This window comes from Rhamphochromis sp. 'chilingali' (genome assembly GCF_963969265.1).
Source record: "Rhamphochromis sp. 'chilingali' genome assembly, chromosome: 3".
Taxonomy (NCBI): domain Eukaryota; kingdom Metazoa; phylum Chordata; class Actinopteri; order Cichliformes; family Cichlidae; genus Rhamphochromis; species Rhamphochromis sp. 'chilingali'.
Window position 1 is genome coordinate 19340992 of NC_137931.1, and position 22884 is coordinate 19363875.

Genomic DNA, 22884 nt, shown 5'->3' on the forward strand with positions numbered 1-22884 from the left:
GACAATGATCCAAAACACACCGCCCGGGCAACAAAGGAGTGGCTCCGTAAGAAGCATTTGAAAGTCCTGGAGTGGCCTAGCCAGTCTCCAGACCTCAACCCCATAGAAAATCTGTGGCGGGAGTTGAAAGTCCGTGTTGCTCGGCGACAGCCCCAAAACATCACTGCTCTCGAGAAGATCTGCATGGAGGAATGGGCCAAAATACCAGCTACTGTGTGTGCAAACCTGGTAAAGACCTATAGTAAACGTTTGACCTCTGTTATTGCCAACAAAGGTTATGTTACAAAGTATTGAGTTGTATTTTTGTTATTGACCAAATACTTATTTTCCACCCTGATTTACGAATAAATTCTTTACAAATCCTACCATGTGGATTCATGGATTTTTTTTTTCACATTCTGTCTCTCACAGTTGAAGTGTACCTCTGGTGCAAATTACTGACCTCTGTCATCATTTTAGGTGGGGGAACTTGCACAATCGGTGGCTGACTAAATACTTTTTTGCCCCACTGTATATCTGTTGTATTGAAACGTTTTCATGTGTTATTTTTATTTACCACTGCTGTTAATTAACAATGAAGAGACTATATTGATTCTGCTGCTTCAAAGGAGTAGCGTGGACTAGATCTATGGACTTTATTAATCTTGATTTCAAACTTCTCCGAGAAACAGACCTCGCTCAGCAGGCCTGAGTTTGCTGCTTTCTGGAAGCTCTTCTGAGTAAACCCACAGACTATTATACTCTGGCTTTACAGCTTTAAGAAACAACAGACAGTTAATCTTCATATTCAAGAAATTAGCTTTAGCAAAAATTAGCATTAGCTACCAGCAGCTGCTAGCTCGCCAGTTAAAATAAAAGAAGAAAGGACCCCTGGACTGGAATGGTTGGTTAAAATAAATATTTTATTGGAGTCTCACCAGTAACACAAACTAAAGACAGTATGCCACCCAAGAAAGGCCCAACACCAGAGGAGGTCGAGGATATAAAAACCTCCCTTGGAGCAGTCAGGGCGCAGCAGGAGCTGCTTCTGGGGCTTTTGGAGGAGGTAAAACAGCTACGCCTCCAAAATGCCGAGAAGGACAGACGAATTATGGATCTCGAGCGGCGGGTGGATGAGCTGGAGCAGTACACCCGTACGAACGACGTGGTCATTAGCGGTATAAAAATCAAGCCCGGGAGCGTTGGGGAGCCCAGCGACGAGGAGACCCGCTCGGTGGAGCAACAGGTGGCCTCCTTCCTCCAAAGCAAGGGGATAGAGATGGACCTGGAGCAAGTAGAAGCATGTCACCCACTGCCCAGGAGGAGCGACAGACCGCCGGCCGTCATTATGAGATTCGTCAATCGGAAGAACAAGGTCGCACTGCTGAAACAAGGACGCAAACTGAAAGGCACGGATGTTTTCATTAATGAGCATCTGACACGAAAAAACGCAGACATCGCGAGGAAGGCAAGGCAACTGAAGAAGAACGGTAAAATACAACATACGTGGGTAACAAACTGTAAAATTTTCATTAAGCTAAAGGGGACACCAGAAGAGGCAAAAGTACTGATAGTGAGGAACATGGAGGATCTGGACAAGTACAACTGACACTAATGTATCGAGGCAATATATAACTCTAATGACAATCAAATGATAAATACACCAACATCTCTAATTACACCAGGAAATGACATGGACACGTTGAAATCAATTCTCCAACAGAAAGTAATTGATCTAGATTGTGAATATAAGGAGCATAATATAATAGACCCAGAAATAGATTCTGAAAGTAATGTTCTTTCTTCTTTTGTTAAAAATTGTAATTATTTCACACAGGAACAATATGAAAAAAAAATCAACCTAGACGGGAAGCTCTCATTAATTCACTTTAACAGCAGAAGTACTCTAATTTTGATTTCATTAAGGACTACTTGCAACAATTTTCTCGCCCCTTCAGTGTTATAGCCACCACTGAAACTTGGTTCAACGTTGATAAAGGAATAGATTTCTGTTTGAGTGGATATGATTTAAAATACATGAATAGATTAAATAGGGCGGGCGGCGGGGTTGCTATATATGTTCATAACTCTATAAAATATAATGTTGTAACAACTATGTCTATGGCTATTGATGGAATTTTGGAATGTTTGACTATTGAGATCATGAATGAAAAAAAGAGAAATGTTATAATAAGTTGCATATATCGGACACCCAGTTCAAGTATTGACACTTTTTATGAATGGATAGAAAAAATGTTTGCTTCGGTGAACCAAAAATTACTATTCATCTGTGGTGATTTTAATATTGATTTGCTAAATCCAACAAGGTTAAAAGCCATTGATGACTTTACTGACACGATGTACAGCTTATCACTATATCCAACAATAACAAAGCCAAGCAGAATAACATCACATAGCGCCACTATTATTGACAACATTTTTACTAATGTCATGGATTTCCAAATTAATAGTGGCCTGCTTGTCTGTGATATAACTGACCACTTACCAGTTTTTACTTTGTGTGACTGTGATTTAAAAAAAATAGATACCAAGATTACGATAGCAAAGCGAACAATAAATTAAGAAGCAATTCATGCCTTCAATTTCGATTTAGAACAACAAGATTGGAGTTCGGTGTATGAAGAGTCAGATGTGGACAAGGCTTATGATAATTTCCTAGATATATTCATTATGTTGTACAATAAACATTGTCCTGTAAATGAACACAAGACAAAGAAAAAAAAGATAAAAAGTCCTTGGTTCACAAAAGGAATTATCAATGCTTGCAAAAAGAAAAACAATCTGTATAAACAGTTCATCAAAGTAAAAACAAAAGAAGTGGAACAAAGATATAAAGCATATAGAAATAAATTGACTGATATTATAAGAACAAGTAAACAACTTTATTATAGAAGAAGATTATATGAAAATAAAAACAATATAAAAGGAACTTGGGATGTGTTAAATAACTTAATTAAACAAGGATCTTCTGGAACATCATATCCTGAATGTTTCATTGATGCAAATGGTGAAAATCATAACATGAGTAACATTGTAGATGGGTTCAATAATTTTTTTATAAATGTTGGCCCTGAACTAGCAGCGGACATCCCGTGTCAAAAAAATGAAAATATCAGTAATATAAAATCAAATCCCTTTTCACTGTTCCTCTCAGCTACAAATGAGCAAGAAGTAATAAATATCACATTAAAATGTAAAAGTAAGTCTTCAATGGATTATCATGACATAAATATGTCTGTAGTTAAACAGGTTATTCTGAATATTGCTAGTCCCTTAACATATGTCTGTAATTTATCATTTCAGTCCGGTTGTTTTCCAAAAAAAAAATGAAAATTGCGAAGGTAATACCACTATACAAAAGTAATGACAAACACAGTTTTACCAATTATAGGCCTATTTCTCTACTGCCTCAATTCTCAAAAATTTTAGAAAAACTTTTTAATTCAAGATTAGAAAAATTCCTTGAAAAACATCAAATAATAAATGTTGGTCAGTATGGTTTCAGAACGCAAAGAACCACTTCAATGGCGATAATTGAGGCAGTAGAAGAAATTACCAATGCACTGGATAAAAATAAATATGCAGTTGGTATTTTTGTTGATCTCAAAAAGGCCTTCGACACAATCAATCACTCAATTTTATTGGATAAATTGGAAATATATGGTATTCGAGGGAAAGCTGGTAACTGGTTAAAAAGTTACCTAACGGGTCGGGAACAATATGTTAGCATAGGGCATTACCACTCAGAGAAACTTGGTATTACATGTGGTGTTCCCCAAGGGTCAGTGTTGGGACCAAAACTTTTCAATGTATACATAAATGATATTTTTGATTTTTCTCAATTACTTAAGCTCATACTGTTCGCAGATGACACCAATATATTTTTCAGTAGCGATGATTATACTGATCTTGTAATGACCGTAAACAGGGAGCTAAAATTAATAAAAAAAAATGGATGGATATAAATAAATTATCATTAAATATAAATAAAACTAAAGCAATGTTTTTCGGTAATTTAAAATATAATATAGAATTACCAATTATCATTGAAGGTGTACCAATTGATAATGTGAGTGAAAACAAATTTTTGGGAGTCGTAATTGATAACAAAATTTCATGGAAACCACACGTCAGACACATAAAATCCAAAATTTCCAGAAGCCTCGCAGTTTTGAACAAAGTGAAACCATACCTTGATAAAGATGCACTTCGTACTCTGTACTGTACCCTGGTTCTTCCATATATTACATATTGTGTGGAAGTGTGGGGAAACACATATAAAAATACAACTAATCCATTAGTCACAGTATAGAAACGAGCACTGCAAATCTGGAACAGTCTGAGTTTACAACTGAAACAATGCAAAAATATTCATAGATTTAAATTCCTCTACAAACAGTTGGTCTGGTCACAGTATACTCAATGATGGTTTTAGTGTGCTCTGTAACGTCTGTTCTCTTACCATTGCTGGTATGGATTCCAAAAAAAAAAAAAGTGTGTGCGTATGTATGTATATGTGTGTGTAGATATATATGTATGTATGTATATGCACGTGTGTTTGTCACTATGTAATTATTATTGCCTGTTACCTGTGGTAACGCAATTTATAATTATTATATATTCTGTATTTAGTTATGATGGTTCTAATTGTTGTTGCGAGCTGCCGTTGAGAAGCTTGCATGTGCCCGGGGCTGTTGATGGTTTGTTTGGTTGTAACGATGGGCGTAGCTGTGGGAAGCTTATTGTTTTTTGTTGATGAGTGAGTATAGGGGTGGGATTTAATAAGTTCTCTTCATCCCACTCCTTTTCAGGTAATTTTTGTTTTTTGTTTTGTGCACTTTATGTTCAATATATGTATTTTGTTGTGCCTGAAATGAATAAATAAATGAATGAATGAAATGATGATTGTTGATAGCTACATTGCCATGTAATGAAAACCCTTTTGAATTTGATTAGTTGTACAACATTAGAAATAGAACTTGAAATTGAAACAGATTTTGTTCATGCTTTACACCTTCAACAGAAGTGTTATTAGTTAAGTGTAAACAATGTTCATTTGAAGTAATTCTGACCTCACTCTTAGGTCAGGTTTTTTTGGGAGCTGAGACTCCACGGAGAACTTTAGATTACGGACTTTGTGGAAATCCGTAGAAGAGGAATGATCTTCCATTGCAATGGATGGTGAGCCACAGCCCATATGGAACTGAATCTTGAAGTCTGGTTGCCTGGATTGTAACAGGACGAACTGTGTAAACCATACATCGATCGTGGACTGAACTCACACCAATAAACCGCCAGATCACCAAACAGGCCTGAACTGGATTCTATTGACACTTTAAAAGACCCGGGTCTGACATTATTTTCTTTTTTTTTCTTTTTTTTTAACAATAATAACCAGAATTGTGTGTGCGCGCACAGTTTTGGTTATTATTGTTAAATTCAATACAGTGCACAAATTCAAATACAATTGAATAATTGCTTCATCATTTGTGGTTGTGTTTTCATTGTGGTTACCCATCCTCTAGGCTCCTGCTGTTCCTGAAGTCTTCTGATTTGCCCATTGTTTATATATTTTGTTACATGCTGGTTACAGTGTAAAAGTGGCCAGCCAGCCAGGAGCCTTGAATTAATCGGTAACGATAGTGAAGCGTATTTTGTGTAAGGGAATTTTTGGTAAAACCCTTTGTCTCACTAAAAGATGGAGTTTGTTGAAAAATTAGGTATTAAGGTCCCAAATGCTGTCATAGTGCATGGGGTAACAGGATCAGAAAAGGATGAAGAGATTTTTGACTTCTTAAAGCAGTATGGCTCTATTAGTAGGGTCCTCACCATTGATGATCAAGTATCTGAATTCAACAAGGATCAGATAGTGGAGTATAACTCGGGAGTAGCAGTACAAGCATTAGGACCCTTGTTGCCTTATGTCCACCCCTCAGCTGCAAATCCTAATGTAGTACTTTCTGTACATGCTTTGACAAATGTTTATTCCCAGAGATTTGGGGGTAGTGTCACAGATACTTACCTTAGTGAACTGTGAGGAATAGCCAAGCTAAGTGGGAAGGATTTTGAAGAGGTACTGAGAGAGGTGATGACAAAAATTGAAAAATCTGTGGGTGCTGCTGAAGAAAGTGCTGCACTCAGTCATGAAGGTGATTCAGAGGAAACTGATCATACCGACAGGCCCAGTCAGATCTTTAGAGCATGTTCAACAATTCTGCTTTTCCTGTCTCAGAGAGTTCAGACTGCAGAGATATAAAGCTGACAATTATTTCCAAATGAGTTATATTTAATTTGATGGAATATTTTTCTTTCTTTTTTTTGTTTTTTTTTTATAGTATTTATTAGGATGCAGAAACAGAGAGCAGACCACTCTAGCTGTGTGTCCATGAAAAGTGAGAAGTCTATGGATAAGCCTGTTGTGTTTAAAGATGAACAACATCCTGATGTACGGTAAGCATTAAATATATATTGATTGATTGAATCTTTATTTTGAACATGTTGAAAAAGTATAAAAAAAATAGAATTGAAAGAGACAAATGAACAAAGCAAACAAAAGGAAAACGAGCAACCACAACTCCAAATAACGTCCATGTTCAAAAAGGAGCAGGAAGAAGCATAAGCTTATTTAATCCCACCCCTTTTCCACTATCTAGTATCAATAGACTACAGAAATACCTCCTTGCAATTACATTATATGTTATGTGTAATTTTTTTTTTTTTAAATATATACACATATATGTTTCTATCTATCCATACCTACGTATATACACACATACGCACATATACACATTTTCAATAACCCCATTAACACCTGAAGGATACACAACCTACAATTTTATATATATATATATATATATATATATATATGCTGTTCTGCATAGGCCTGAACCCCCTCAGTGAGATCATTAACAAGACTGGCTACGGATACTGACTACGGAACGGAGCAGTTGTCAGCCACCTCCTGTACATGGATGACATCAAGCTGTATGCCAAGAGTGAACGAGACATCGATTCACTGATCCACACTACCAGGCTATACAGCAATGACATTGGAATGTCGTTCGGACTGGAGAAGTGTAGTCGGATGGTAACAAAGAGAGGGAAGGTAGTCAGAACTGAGGGGATTGAACTACCAGAAGGCAACATTGCAGACATAGAGGACAGTTACAAGTACTTGGGGATCCCGCAGGCGAATGGGAACCATGAAGAGGCCGCTAGAAAAGCTGCAACCACCAAGTACCTGCAGAGGGTCAGGCAAGTCCTGAGGAGTCAGCTGAATGGTAAGAACAAGATCCGGGCCATCAACACGTACGCCCTGCCCGTGATCAGGTACCCTGCTGGGGTAATAGGCTGGCCAAAGGAGGAGATAGAAGCCACTGACATAAAGACAAGAAAGCTCCTTACCATGCATGGAGGGTTTCACCCCAAGTCCAGCACCCTGAGGCTGTACGCTAAGCGGAAGGAAGGGGGCCGGGGACTGGTGAGTGTCAGCACCACAGTCCAGGATGAGACAACAAACATCCAAGAATACATTGGGAAGATGGCCCCAACTGACCGAGTGCTCAGTGAATACCTCAGGCAGCAGAAACCCAAGAAAGAGGAGGGAGACGAGGAACCATCATGGAAGGACAGAGCCCTGCACGGTATGTACCACCGGCAGATAGAGGAGGTGGCTGATATCCAGAAATCCTACCAGTGGCTGGACAAAGCTGGACTGAAAGACAGCACAGAGGCACTAATCATGGCAGCACAAGAACAAGCTCTGAGCACAAGATCCATAGAGGCTGGGGTCTATCACACCAGGCAAGACCCCAGGTGCAGGCTGTGTAAAGATGCCCCAGAGACAATCCAGCACATAACAGCAGGGTGCAAGATGCTAGCAGGCAAGGCATACATGGAACGCCATAACCAAGTGGCCGGCATAGTGTACAGGAACATCTGTGCCGAGTATAACCTGGAAGTCCCGAGGTCAAAATGGGAGATGCCCCCAAGGGTGGTGGAGAATGACCGAGCTAAGATCCTGTGGGACTTCCAGATACAGACGGACAAAATGGTGGTGGCTAACCAACCGGACATAGTGGTGGTAGACAAACAGAAGAAGACGGCCGTAGTGATTGATGTAGCGGTTCCGAATGACAGCAATATCAGGAAGAAGGAACACGAGAAGCTGGAGAAATACCAAGGGCTCAGAGAAGAGCTCGAGAGGATGTGGAGGGTGAAGGTAACGGTGGTCCCCGTGGTAATCGGAGCACTAGGTGCGGTGACTCCCAAGATAGGCGAGTGGCTCCAGCAGATCCCGGGAACAACATCGGAGATCTCTGTCCAGAAGAGCGCAGTCCTGGGAACAGCTAAGATACTGCGCAGGACCCTCAAGCTCCCAGGCCTCTGGTAGAGGACCCGAGCTTGAAGGATAAACCGCCCGCAGGGGCGTGCTGGGTGTTTTTTTTTTTTTATATACCCATACCAACAAACCCGTGCATGCGCACACACATGAAAATATTAGACAAGAACACCCTATCAAATCTCTACCTTTTCCCTGTACCCTGTATATAAAAAGTTTACCTTGATTAGAGCAGGGATATAAAACAAAATGTTGAGTAAGCAGGATAAGTAGTGTGGCGGCCAGAGATGGGCAGTAATGCGTTATTTGTAACGGGTTTCTGTAATCTGATTACTTTTTTTCAAGTAACGAGTAAAGTAAGGGATTACTATTGCAAAAACGGTAATTAGATTACCGTTACTTTTCCGTAGGAACGCTACATTACTGCATTACTAATTTTTTTTGCGAGAATGTCTCATGACAGTGAGGTAAGCGAGTGCGACAACAGCTGTGTGCAGATCAACAATGGATAATATATCGAGTGCGGGAGAGAGTATGAGCGTGCAGCGTTTAAAGCGTGGAAGTACTGACCTTACTTTAAGTTTGATTCCATAAAAATTGACAAAAACATTAGCGTCCGTTGTGCGTGGGAAGAAAACTTCTTTTTACAGCGAAAAAAACCCCTAAACTTCCAAGCAAGCACTGAGTGCGCTACGACGTAATGGGAAACTCACAGAGAAACTCGCGGATTCTTCAACTGACCGCTGCAGCACACCTGCACCAGGGCAAACCTCTGCCTACCCCACTCCTGCTTTACAGGTGAAAATAGAGCAACAGGACCGCTAGTCTTTGACTTTATTTATTTTCTGCTTTGTTTTATGTACATCTGTTTGAAAGAGTGTAAACACAAAAAATATTTTATTTTATGTGCTGAAATGTGCAGAAAATAGGTTTAAATGTTAAACAAATTTCTTCCAGTCAGAGAATTTTGCATATAATTAAATTTTTGCTTGATGCATAAAGTTAAAACATTAAAACTAATAAAACAAGTTTTAAAAAGAGACTTTTCCATTTGATTACATTTTGTATGATGGATTATGTAGAAAAAGTAGAATTGGGCTGAAAGATCTATCGCTTTATCACCTATTCAGGTTGTAAATCGTGTTTTTAAAAAGTAACTAAGTAATTAATTACTTTTGAAAATAAGTAATCAGTAAAGTAACAGGATTACTTTTTGGGGGAAATAATCAGTAATTAGTTACTGATTACTTTTTTCAAGTAACTTGACCAACACTGGTGGCGGCTTAGTGTGTTATCAATGGCATACGTGGTGACTCTAGTTCCAGCTGCCTTCAGATCATTAGCATTCTCCTCCTGAGTAGTTTTGAGCTCATCCACCACCTTTCTCCTAATCATCCTCAATGAGGCAAGATCTTGAATGGAGCTCCAGACTAACGGGGACTGATGGGAGGATTCTGGGTCACCTGATCTAGGACTAACTCTATGCTTTATCAAAATTGAACGTTTTCATCCTATTCTTAAAAGTAGTCAGGGTGTCTGTCAGCTCCCAAACTGGCAGCTGGTTCCACAGAAGAAGGGCCTGAAAGGTGAAGACTGCCTCCTATCGTTCCTATAAATACTGTACGGAACCATATGTACTGTAAGACGGCAGTACATGTGGTCACTTTGGCGTGACATGTCACCCCAAAGTGTGGTTTTTTTTGGCGGGGTGACGTGCTACTGTGAACTCTTTAAGATAAGACGGGGCCTGATTATTCAAGGCCTTGTTTGTAAGGAGTAGAATTTTAAATTTGATTATAGATTTAAAAGGATGTGACTGAAAAGAAGCTAATATGCGAGATGTGTTCTCAAGGTCAAGTTTTTTGCATCTACATTTTGCTCTTCCCGCCAATTGGAGTGAAGTAGCAAGTGCAGAAAGGATTTTTGGTTTTCAGTCACACATCACCAACTGTTAGTGTCCCCTCCTTTATAGCCTGGTTGTAGCTGATAGTGTTTTCCCCTCAAGTGAGGAAACAAGTATTTTGTGTCCACCTTTAACGGGAAAAGTTTTCTTGCATATTTTGAAAAAATATTGCTTTGTTGTAAATCTGACCTCTTGTAGTTCCCTACTAGGTCGTCATTGGAGACTAGCATGAGGCATGCCTAAATATTTATACCAATATTATAACAGTTAATATGATATTTCATCTCTAAACAGCTACCTAACATGTCTAACCTTATGATCCATCATGGTGTGGAACCTTTTCAGTAGGCTTCTGATGGCTGTACTCTGCATAATGCTCTGCAGATCAATACTCTGGATGCGGCAAAGCCTCTATGCCCTTGCACACTGCAAGCTCTACTTTCTTCTGATAATGATCCAGCAGCTCCTTATATTTCCTGTACATAGCTCTGTTATGTTTTGTTCTTCCTTTGAAGGGTAAACGGCAGTAGCTTTGCACATCCTCATGTCTAGAGAACTTAAACATTATGTTTTTTTCCATAGCCTTCTGCAGAAGGGCTCAAATGTTTCCTGCCGTCTGTCTGCTTCGCAGGATCATAAACAGTTAAACTTCATATTTAGGGTGGGTATATATCGAAATGTACTTTTCAGCTCTTAAAATTGTTCATATTTCTCTGTTTAGACTTGCAGGTTTTTAGACTCTACACTCAGTTTGTCTTTCATTTCCAGGTGCTCAAGTCAGAAATCTTTACTTTCATTGGGAAAGAGTTAAAGAAGATCCAAAGGGTTCTGAGCTCAGATTGTCCAGAAGACTTGGAAAATCAGTTAGAGGATGGGGATTTGTTGGAGGATGAGGATAAGGATGAGAGGCGGAGCACCAGAGATGCAGTTGTGAAGATCACAATGTACTTTCTGATGAGAATGAAGCAGGAGCGGTTGGCTGACTGTCTACAGAAAAGTAAGCAGATTTCTCTAAAGACTTAAGTTACTGGATACAGTGAATATTTATTAATCTGTCAGCAGATAGACCAACTTATGTTCAAACACTCATTCTTTAGTAGACTGAAACGTTAGACTATTTACAGAATAATTTATTAATAAATCTTATTTGGGATTTTTTTTTTCTTTTTTTTCAGAATTTTTGGCTGCGGTTTGTCAGCGTAAACTTAAATCTAAGCTGAAAAAGAAATTCCAGTGTGTATTTGAAGGGATTGCTAAAGCAGGAAACTCAACCTTTCTGAATCAGATCTACACAGAGCTCTACATTACGGAGGGAGGGACTGCAGAGGTCAATGATGAACATGAGGTCAGACAGATTGATTTGGCCTCCAGGAAACAAGACAGACCTGAAACAACAATCAGACAAGAAGATTTTTTTAAAGCCTCAACTGGAAAAGATGAACCAATCAGAACATTTCTTACAAAGGGAGTTGCTGGCATTGGTAAAACAGTATTAACACAGAAGTTCACTCTGGATTGGGCAGAAGAGAAAGCCAACCAGGACATCCAGTTCATATTTCCAATCACTTTTAGGGAGATAAATGTGCTGAAAGAGGAACGATTTAGCTTGGTGGAACTTGTTCATCACTTCTTTGCCGAAACCAAAGAAGCAGGAATCTACAGCTTTGAAGATTTCAAGATTGTATTTATCTTTGATGGTCTGGATGAGTGTCGACTTCCTCTGGATTTCCACAACACTGAAATCCTAACTGACCCAAGAAAGGCCGCCTCAATGGATGTGCTGCTGGTAAACCTCTTTAGGGGGAACCTCCTACCTAATGCTCACCTCTGGATAACCACACGACCTGCTGCAACCAGTCAGATCCCTCCTAGGTGTGTTGACATAATAACAGAGGTCAGAGGGTTCACTGACACACAGAAGGAGGAGTATTTCAGGAAGAGATTCAGAGATGAGGAACAAGCTAGCAGGATCATCTCTCACATCAAGACATCACGGAGCCTTCACATCATGTGCCATATCCCAGTCTTCTGCTGGATCACTGCTACAGTTCTGGAGGATGCACTAAAACCCAGAGAGGGAGGAGAGCTGCCGAAGACCCTGACTGATATGTACATCTATTTCTTGGTGGTTCAGGCCAAAATGAAGAAGGTCAAGTATGATGAAGGGGATGAAACAGATCCACACTGGAATCCAAAGACTAGGGCAATCATTGAGGCTCTGGGAAAACTGGCATATGAACAGCTGCAGAAAGGCAACTTGATTTTCTATGAATCAGACCTGAGAGAGTGTGGCATTGACATCAGAACAGCTTCAGTTTACTCAGGAGTGTTCACACAGATCTTTAAAGAAGAGAGAGGACTGTACCAAGACAAGGTTTTCTGCTTCATCCATCTGAGCATTCAGGAGTTTCTGGCTGCTCTTCATGTCCATCTGACTTTCTTCAACACTGGAGTCAATCTGCTGCAAGATCAAGTAACAACCTCCAATATGTCTGAAATAAGAGAATGTACAGAGACACACTTCTACCAAAGTGCTGTGAACATGGCCTTACAGAGTCCAAACGGACACCTGGACCTGTTTCTCCGCTTCCTCCTGGGTCTTTCCCTGCAGACCAATCAGACTCTCCTACAAGACCTCCCAACAGAAATAGGATGTAGTTTACAGACCAATCAGGAGGTAGTCCAGTATATCAAGGAGAAGCTCTGTGAGAATCTGTCTGCTGAAAGAATCATCAATATGTTCCACTGTCTGAATGAACTGAATGATCATTCTCTAGTGGAGGACATCCAACAGTCCCTGAGTTCAGGAAGTCTTTCCACAGATAAATTGTCTCCTGCTCAGTGGTCAGCTCTGGTCTTCATCTTGCTGTCATCAAAAAAAAATCTGGATGTGTTCGACCTAAAGAAATACTCTGCATCAGAGGAAGCTCTTTTGAGGCTCCTGCCAGTGGCCAAAGCCTCCATCAAAGCTGTGTAATTTCACAAATATATTTACTGATTCTGATTTCAATCCTTTGTACACCTTACACCTTAACGTTACAGTATATTTCTGTAAATCACTTTTACATTCATTAGTGCATTGAATACATACTCACCTGCTCTGGTCAGCTACTTTCCTAAAGTTCAGACCCAGCTTCACAGTAGGAATCTATACTGTGAAAAATCTCTTTATGGAATTGGGGGGGGGGGGGACATCGTCCACACAAACATTTAGCTGAGGATGAATTCAGTTTGATCAGATCCCATTTTCATCTTGTAGCAGCAAGTGATCAACTTCAAGATTTAGATTAAAAATGTGATAAAACTAGTTGGTGCTGTTTGACAAGAGCTGTATTATTGGAGCTTAACATATAACCTTTTTCACATCCAGAATAAATATGAGCCTGCTTCTGAAGTGTTCATAGCTTTTTCTACTATTTTGTAATTTACTTCTATTTACAAACCGTATATTGAATGTTAACAACTTATTCTAAGTGAAATGTATGAAAATTGAATTTAAACTTAACGAAAACATATTTTAAGACCACCGGTTTCCTGTAAATAAATGTAACAACACCAGAATAAATTGAATATGAATTTAGTAATGATGGTAATTAAATGCATAATGAGAAAACATGTAACAAAACAATGTGTAAAAAATAATCTTGTTGCTTATTGTCTCATCAGGATGAATGGCTGTAACTTGACAGAGAGAAGCTGTGAAGCTCTGTCCTCAGTTCTCGCCTCCCAGTCCTCCAGTCTAAGAGACCTGGACCTGAGCAACACCACCCTGCAGGATTCAGGAATGAAGCTTCTGTCTGAGGGACTGAAAAGTCCAAACTGTTTACTGGAAACTCTCAGGTCAGATCAAGTTGTAGTTAATTTTTTTAATGACTTCTTTGAGAACTTTTTAAAAAAAATTATATCTCTTATGTGCTGAACATAGATATGAAAATATCATGTCTGTTTGTTCCCCAACACTGCTGTTCAGTTAGCCACACCCTACCAAGCTAACAGGACGACAAGACAGACAGCAGCTCTGTCACCAACAAAACTCACTTCTCTTTTTTCAAGAGCGTATATTTTTTCAGAATCACAGGGTGGATGAAGCCCATCCTCGCTAACTTTGGAAAAGAGAGTCTAAGGAGCTTGGAAAGAAAAGCGTCTGGACTTCTTTGAGTTGCTTGAATACATTTCACCTCTCATCTGAGAAGCTTCTTCAGTTCTAAGGGTCAAATGGCTACAAAGGGTCATCCCCTATGTAGCCGGTGTATCAGAGAAACTCAGGAGGGTTCTCTCCAAGCACGACATCCCAGTGTACTTCAGACCCAGCAACACACTCAGACAAAAACTGGTTCACCCGAAAGACAAAACTCCTAAACACAAACTTAACAACGTGGTGTATGCTGTACAGTGCAGCGAGGAATGCCCAGACCTCTACATTGGAGAGACCAAACAGCCACTTCACAAGCGCATGGCACAACATAGAAGAGCCACCTCTACGGGACAAGACTCAGCAGTTCATCTGTATCTAAAGGACAAAGGTCACTCTTTCGAGGATGCCAACGTTCACATTTTGGACAGAGAGGACAGATGGGTTGAAAGAGGAGTGAAAGAAGCCATTTACGTCCACTGTGAGTGACCATCTTTGAACAGAGGTGGTGGTTTACGACACCATCTGTCTGCCATCTATAATCCAGTTTTGAGATCTCTTCCCAGACGCCTTAACGCCCACTCACATCCTGGGCCATCTGACCTCAGGAAATCACATGATAGGGTGGGGCCAGGTTTCACAATGAGCTCATCTGAAACCCTGGCTGATTGTGACCCACACCCGCTTTCACACCTTGGCTCATCTGATTAGGTAGAGGATCATCAGGTGGTCCTTTGTCCCTCTTTGGGGGGTAACTCCCACTGGGTTTAAATCTGGGACTCTCCACCATTTGACCCTTAGAACTGAAGAAGCTTCTCGGATGAGTGGTGAAACGTCTTCAAGCAACTCAAAGAAGTCCAGACGCTTTTCTTTCCAAGCTCCTTAGACTACGATGACCTGGATGACTGAGAACCTTCACAGACATTTTGGACAAGAGAGTGTGTACACCCTAAAAATGTCACAAATCTACCACAGGGGTAACACAGGCAAAATGACTATACTGTTATCGATACGTGTTGGATACACTGTGTATGTTAACGCAGGTAAACAGCAAGCCAAACTCAATTTAACTCAAAATAAAATATCCTTTAGCTCTTTGACATTGTGAAATAAATGCACAAAAGAAATAGTTAGTGATAGAAAACATGTATCAAAGTTAGTCTTAGCTGCTAAGTAATAATAAATAGTGGTTTTAACAATCCTCTGATATGCAAATTAGATCGCTAGCATCATTGCTATGGTAATAGACCATGCTCTAAGCAAAATCCGCTTCTGGGATAAGGCTAATTCCTGGTAGAAACACATTCACAAAACGATCTCTAAATCAGCTGTTATAAACATATAAGACAAACCAGAACATGTAATAAACTTACAGCCATTGCTTTCGATGGTGTATATAAAGATTCAGGCCACAGGAGATAAAGTTTAAACACAGATAGGCAGGTTTTCTGTACAATGCTTTTTCCCAACTGACTGCAGCTTCTGCTTCCCACAATGCATTGCGAACACAGATTACTCCTTCAAAATAAGATACAGAAAAACTAATGCTGACTGTATAGAATATATTTTTAACTAAATTACTCTCTTTTTTAATATAAATTACTACAGTTGAAATATGACATTTTTATCACTAAATTATTATGAACCATTTTTAATCTTTTACTTGGGACAGAACACGACAATAATTCAGGCTCACATCTGCACCTACAGCCAATTTAAATTCACCAGTTATCCAAACATGTCCTATAAAGTTAAGTCAAGTTAAGTCAATTAATGTTGATTAACCACATTTTTTGCAAGGCTGAGTTTAATTACTGTCTTTGTCACTGCCAGACCTGTTAAATAAAGAATGTCTCCTTTTTGATTATTGTCTCATCAGGCTGAATGGCTGTAACTTGACAGAGAGAAGCTGTGAAGCTCTGTCCTCAGTTTTGACCTCCCAGTGCTCCAGTCTAAGAATGCTGGACCTGAGTAACACCACCCTGGAGGATTCAGGAATGAAGCTTCTGTCTGAGGGGCTGAAAAGTCCAAACTGTTCACTGGAAGCTCTCAGGTCAGGACCTTTTCAACTGATCACAATTAAAAATCTGGATTAACATTTTCAAATAAACTGGTATTGTGTGTTTTTTCCTTTTTTCATAGTTTTGAATCAGCTGTCTTTAGCTAGATTCACTTGTTTTCTATTAACATATTCTACCAGAGCTAACCAGAGAACTTCCAGAGCTTCTTGTCTAATTCTAAACTCTGAGATTATGGAAAGTCTTTCAGTTCCTGCACAGCTGATTAAATTAGTTTCATTCTAATTATGTTTAGCTTGAATTCAGAATGTTTGCAGGTATGACCAAAAAATTAATCAGTGGAGTTCAGATATCTGGATGCCCATGGTCACCATGAACATCCATTTGAATCCAGTGAACTGAGAAATGTGAATGCATGTCAATGAATGTCATTAGTCAGAGAGAGTAAAGACTTTGTGACACTTAAGAAACTGAAAGAAAGATACGTGAACTTTCTTTGTGGAACAAAAAACCCAGAGTTTCCAGAGTTGAGGGTTAACACAATGAATTTTAGCTACACCTGATTTCTGTGACAAGACAAGAATTAACAAGAATTGTTAATATGTCTACCTTACCTGGAAAGCACTTTGGTTCAACTGTTGTTTTAAATGTGTCACTTCTTTCAGAATGAGGTCTGGTGAAGTTCGATGGCTAGGACCAGGTCTGAGGAAGTGTAAGTGTTTGGATAACGAACAAAGCTGTATATTTAACCATTATCATCACTCATTCACATCTCTGATATCAGGAGTCATCATCAGAGTGTCAATCAATAGATGCATCAGTAACTGAAGCTGGATTGTCTTTCTTACCTCTATCAGATTCCTGTGAACTCACACTTGACACAAACACAGTACATGGAAAACTCAAACTGTCTGATAACAACAGAATGGTGACGTATATGTATGAGGATCAGTCATATCCTGATCATCCAGACAGATTTGGCCACTGGCCTCAGCTGCTATGTAGAAATGGTCTGACTGGTCGTTGTTACTGGGAGGTTAAGTGGACAGGAGATGTTCATATATCAGTGAGTTACAAAGGAATTGGAAGAAGAAGAGACACAGACTGTTTGTTTGGAAGGAATGATCAGTCCTGGAGTTTGCGATGCTGTGATGGTTATTCCGTCTGGCACAATGGGAAAGAAACAGTCATTTACTCCTCCTACTCTATCCCTGACAGAGTAGCGGTGTATGTGGACTGTCCAGCTGGCACTCTGTCCTTCTTCAGAGTCTCATCTGGCAATCTTATCCACCTTCACACCTTCAACACCACATTCACTCAACCTCTTTATGCTGGATTTGGGTTTGGGTGGTCTGGTTGGTGCCTCAGTTTCTTTGGTCTGAATGACGCTTTTGTCAGTTCATTTTGTAAGTGATCATACAGCTAATTCCACATACTTGTGTGTAATTCCACTCTGCATCTAAGCTGTGCTTCTCTCAAGACAAAGAAGGCAAAATGGCGCCTGTGTTTGGCTGTGCCGCTGCCTTTGTCCATGTGTTTGTTTACTTTACATGTTGTGCAAGTGTTTTTGCTACAGAGGCCTCATCGGTGGAAGTGGGGGAAGAGAGATGGCTTTCTTGTGCTGATTTGTTGGCTTCAGAGAGAAGTAGACCTTCAGGGGCTTTATCCCTGGGCTACTGCCAGTAATATACACCTAAAACTTGTCGGAGCTGGATTAATCCCCACAACGCCCTGTGTTTACCACCCGAATTGTCATCTGAAAGCATGGAAAGCCATGGCTCATCGCAGCAGGAACCCTGATTTGCTGTGCGGTTTACCTCATAGTGCAGACTCTCTTCCAGGCCACCCTACACCTGTCCCGGTGGGTTGCAACGTTAAAATTATGTTAATTAATGCCCGCTCAATTGCCAACAAGTCTTATATCTTAAATAACTTGTTCTGTGCAGAGAAGCTTGATTTTTATGTTTATCTCTGAGACATGGCAGCGTGAGAATGAAGTCTTACATCTTTTAGAGCTATGTCCCGCAGGCTGTTCACTTCTCTGTGCACCTTGGATATCTGGATGAGGAGGTGGAACAGCGTTAATTTTTAAAAAAGACATTTTAATGCCAGATGATCTCTTCAAGCTGCTACAACCCTTTTGAGATGATTATGATTAAAAATTGGAAGAGATCAGCCCATGTACGGTATTGTAATTTATCGTCCACCTGGCTCTGCTGTGTCTTTTCTGTCAGACTTGCAATAATTTTTAACTTCGACTATTAAAATGGGCAAGGTCATTGTGACTTCAACTGTAATGCAGAACACTCATCAAATAGTACCACTAAGGAGTTCCTGAGCATCATGGACTTTGAATTTTGTTCAGCATGTATCAGGTTGTACTCATACTGCTGAGCATACTCCGGACTTGATCTTCACTTATGGTGTTTCCCTTGAACACTTGAACTTAAATGACGTTGTTTTTAGTGAACATAAGTCATTCTCTTTTAATGTATCTGTCAACTCAGAGTCTCTTCCCCAAGGTTTTATTATTGATGACTCGATCATTTCTAAGTTTTCTTGTCTTTCTAATTTTAAAACTTCTTCTGACAATATTGAGCTCCTTATTAACTCTTTTAATAAACACGGTCTTGCCACTGTCAATCAGGTTACTCCTTTCAAAACTGGGCATTGCTCTGTTAGTTCCTGCGCACCCAGGTTAAATAATCAAACTTGTGGTCTTCAACGCCTCTGTGGTGTCCATCATGAACACTTCAAAGAACTTCTTCACTTATATAATGAGTCAGTGAAAGAGGTTAGACGCTCTTATTTCAAAAATCTTATTTCTAAACTGCGAAAAATGGTCTCCTTAACTGAATTGGAATAAATTGCTCTTGCATTTGTGTCATCACGTTTAGATTATTGTAATGCCCTGTTTACCACTTTGGACAAATCAACTCTTTCTTGCCTCCAAGCTATACAAGATGCAGCAGCCAGACTACTAACTCATTCTAGCAAGCGAGCTCACATTACTCCTGTTTTATATTCTTTACACTGGCTCCCAATAGATTTTAGAATTCGTTTTAAAATTCATTTTTTTCACATAAAGAGCACTGAATGGCCAGGTTATTTGGCCATGGTCAGATTATTTATCCAAGCTTCTTACAAAATACACTGCTGCTCATTGTCTCCGCTCACAGACTCAGAGTTTTTTGTTTTTTCCCCGTACACTACTGAAGACGAAAGGGGACAGAGCCTTTCAGTCTGTGGCACCAATGCTGTGTAACAGTGTACAACCACAACTACACTTTGGTTGACTCTGTGGAATCCATTAAAAAGCAGTTATAACTTTTCTGTTTAAACAAATCTTCTGTTGATAAATGCTCTTTTTTTTTAAACTTTTTGTATTATTTAGATTGTCTATTTTGTTACTTAACGTTCTGTTTATTTTAACTTTTGTGTGTACAGCGATTTGTGACTGCCTGTATATGAAAAGCGCTTAATTAATAAACTTTACTTACTTACTTACTTACACATGCCAAATTAATGCTGTAAATAAATGCTGTAAATACAGTTTACAGCAGTGTAAATACAATTTAAATATCAGAAGATCAGAGCAGCTTCATGAAAGGCTGAAACTCTTTCTCTAACATTCACTCTCTTCTTAAAGTGTTTCCTCAACACTGTTCTGTACCTGTAGCATTCACCGTTTTATTCTTAGATTTAAAGAGAGACTTTGAAGTACAGTCAATTTGTCTTAATTTTTTGTTCCATTATTCTATCCATTATTTACTCTGCATGTCAGGGTTTTCCCACATACCAAAGAAAACGTTATATAAACCAGTTGTGATACCTCTGACTGTTCTTGGTCATTTTTTATAGGCACTTTGTAATTTGAGGTCAACATATTTTTTATTTCACCATTATGTTATAAGCACAAAGAGGGTGTTTTTTTTGTTTGTTTGTTTGTTTTTTAATTGTTATGCCTTGTGAATTATTGCTTGATGTATTGCTATGATTTTTTGTTTCTTAAAGGTCTAGTTTTTATCACACAGAGAGGCTTACTCTCACATTATCGTCATCTGTGAAAAGCCTCTGTGTGCAATTGTTGGTAAAATAAAACATTTCAATTAATTGTGATTTTTTTTTAATGTATATATGGAATGATCTGTCACAGTCAGCACCCAGGATGATATTGTATGGTAAAATCATAGGTGTTGAGGGCAGCAAGCCAGTGATGTCTACTGCACTGACCTTGCAGATGTCAGTGCATATGTTAATGAATTATTGTCAGTCCTGACAGTGAAATTGACACCATACAGGTAGTTGTAAAATGTATCACAGATATGTTCTGAGTCCACTGTCCAGCAAAAGGCTCTGATGGTTTGGTTTGTGTCTACATTGTTCTTGGATTTTGGGGTCCTTCCAAGTGGGACTATAACTCTTGGTGAGGACTGACAGTTGACAGATAATGGTGGAGTAGTTTGCTATAAACCTCCGATAATAATTACAAAATCTAGGGAAAAACTTGAAAGCTTTCAAGTGAGTGGGCACTTTTCAGTGTTTCACCACTTCAGCCTTTTCTGGAAGGTTGGCTATTCCATTTGTGGTGGCAATGTTATTCACATACTTAACTTGAAGATGACAGAATTGGCATTTGTTAATGGAGACTTTCAACCTAAACTCCTCTAGCCTGTCCAACACCTTAACCTTCCTGCCTTCTTGGGACCTTTTTGTGCCACTGCTATGTGTTAAATGGCTGCCATTTCCACTGTGTTCAGTGGAATATAACCAAACTTGCCACAGGATAGTTTTTACCTGTCAATGTTAATATTCCAGTGTGAATTCCTTAAATCAGCCTAAAATGGCTGAGCAGCAGAAATCCCCACACCCATCACCCTGGGGACCATTTTCTGCCCATTGACTTCCATTATAAACGCTATTTTTCAACCCCAAATTATCATCATATGATTTTATTTTTTCTTCTTTTCTTGGATGTCAATGAAGACTCAGGGCCTTGAAGTTTTAATTTTTAAATTGCAAAAAAAATGCAAAAAAAATAATGGCAGGTCAAAATGTATGTTGGTGCCAATCTTTGGTCCATCTAAAGGCCTACTTATAATGACAATCACATATTACTTCAACTGGTTTTTTGTGGAAATATTTAGTTTCGTTTTTTGGTTTTTGGGGCTTATAACACAGGGCGCTCATGTAATAACACTGGGATTTGAAGGGTTAAAACAACGAAAATATAATTAAAACTTTACATGAATATTTCAGGGAGAAGTAGTTTTACAAGGTTGGCTAATTTAAAGTGGAATAAAATATGGATATATGGTCTTTTTATGGCGTGGCTGAGAATGGTCCCTAGGGTGATGGGTGTGAGTTTTTTAAAGGATGGCAGGAGGGTTAAAGCAGGGGTCTCCAACGAGAATCAAACGAATGGCTTGTTACCAGGTTGGCATGATGATACTTGATAGCATGCTGAAGAGGTAATTCAACCATTTGATTCAGCTGTGTTTGAGTAGGGCTGCATCTAAAACTGCAGGACTGTAGCTCTTAAGGACTGGAGTTGGAGATCAATGCCAAAATAAGAAATGTTGTTCGTGCTCTTTAAGCGTTTTGCCACAAACAATTATATAATCCTAGTACACAATGGTTTCCAGAAGTTGCATGTCCCCAACAGCTATCTCCTTTAAGCCCTTGAACGTTGCAGGCGCTCCAGTGATTCCCTGTGGCATACTCTCAAATTGATAGAAAGTAAGACAGCAGACAGTACAGGTCGGCAGCAACACCTCCAGCACAAGAACACTGAATACAGGGGCTCCCCAAGGATGTGTGTTGAGCCCCCTGCTCTTCACTCTGCTGACCCACAACTGCACACCATCAAACAGCTTCAACCTTTTCATTGGGTTTGCAGACGACACAACTGTGATAGGTCACATCAGCAACAACGATGAGACCTACTACAGGAGTAAAGTTAACCATCTGGCCGAGTGGTGCAGCAACCTGTCCCTGAATGTGGAGAAGACTAAAGAGATCATCATAGACTTCAGGAGAACTCTCACCGTGCAAACCCCACTAACCATCAATGGTGCTGCCATGGAGAGGGTAAGCAGCACCAAGTTCCTGGGTGTGCACATCTCAGAAGATCTCTGCTGGTTAAAAAGCACCATCACTGGTCAGTAAAGCCCAACAGTGACTCTACTTCCTCCACAAACTGAGGGGAGCAAGAGCCTCAACCCCTATTATGAAAACCTTTGTTAAGGTTCAAATATTGAGGAAGGAGAGTACAAACAACCATTGGTCCAGAAGATCTTGGTCAAACAATTGATTTTAATGAATACACGCGTGGGAAGACCACTCTGTACACAGACAGGGATTGATCTTCGACTTAATCAAAGCATACACAGATTTTTATAGCGTCAGGGTTTGAATTAATGACGCCCCTTCATACGTCACAGACGGAATATATACATACGTCAAATCAAAACCACAATGACTTTTAACA

General features: G+C 39.5%; 1 protein-coding gene across 1 annotated transcript; it reads left to right on the forward strand.

Annotated features, from left to right (window-relative positions):
* Positions 1-940: 940 nt before the first annotated feature.
* Positions 941-22562, forward strand: LOC308393687 (protein NLRC3-like; the record flags this gene model as incomplete). Its single annotated transcript, XM_080877646.1, has 7 exons — positions 941-1469; positions 10966-11241; positions 11396-13217; positions 13911-14084; positions 16256-16429; positions 17613-17749; positions 22294-22562. 7 exons carry the CDS (start codon positions 941-943, stop codon positions 22560-22562), a joined length of 3381 nt encoding a protein of 1126 aa, XP_080733772.1.
* Positions 22563-22884: the final 322 nt, after the last annotated feature.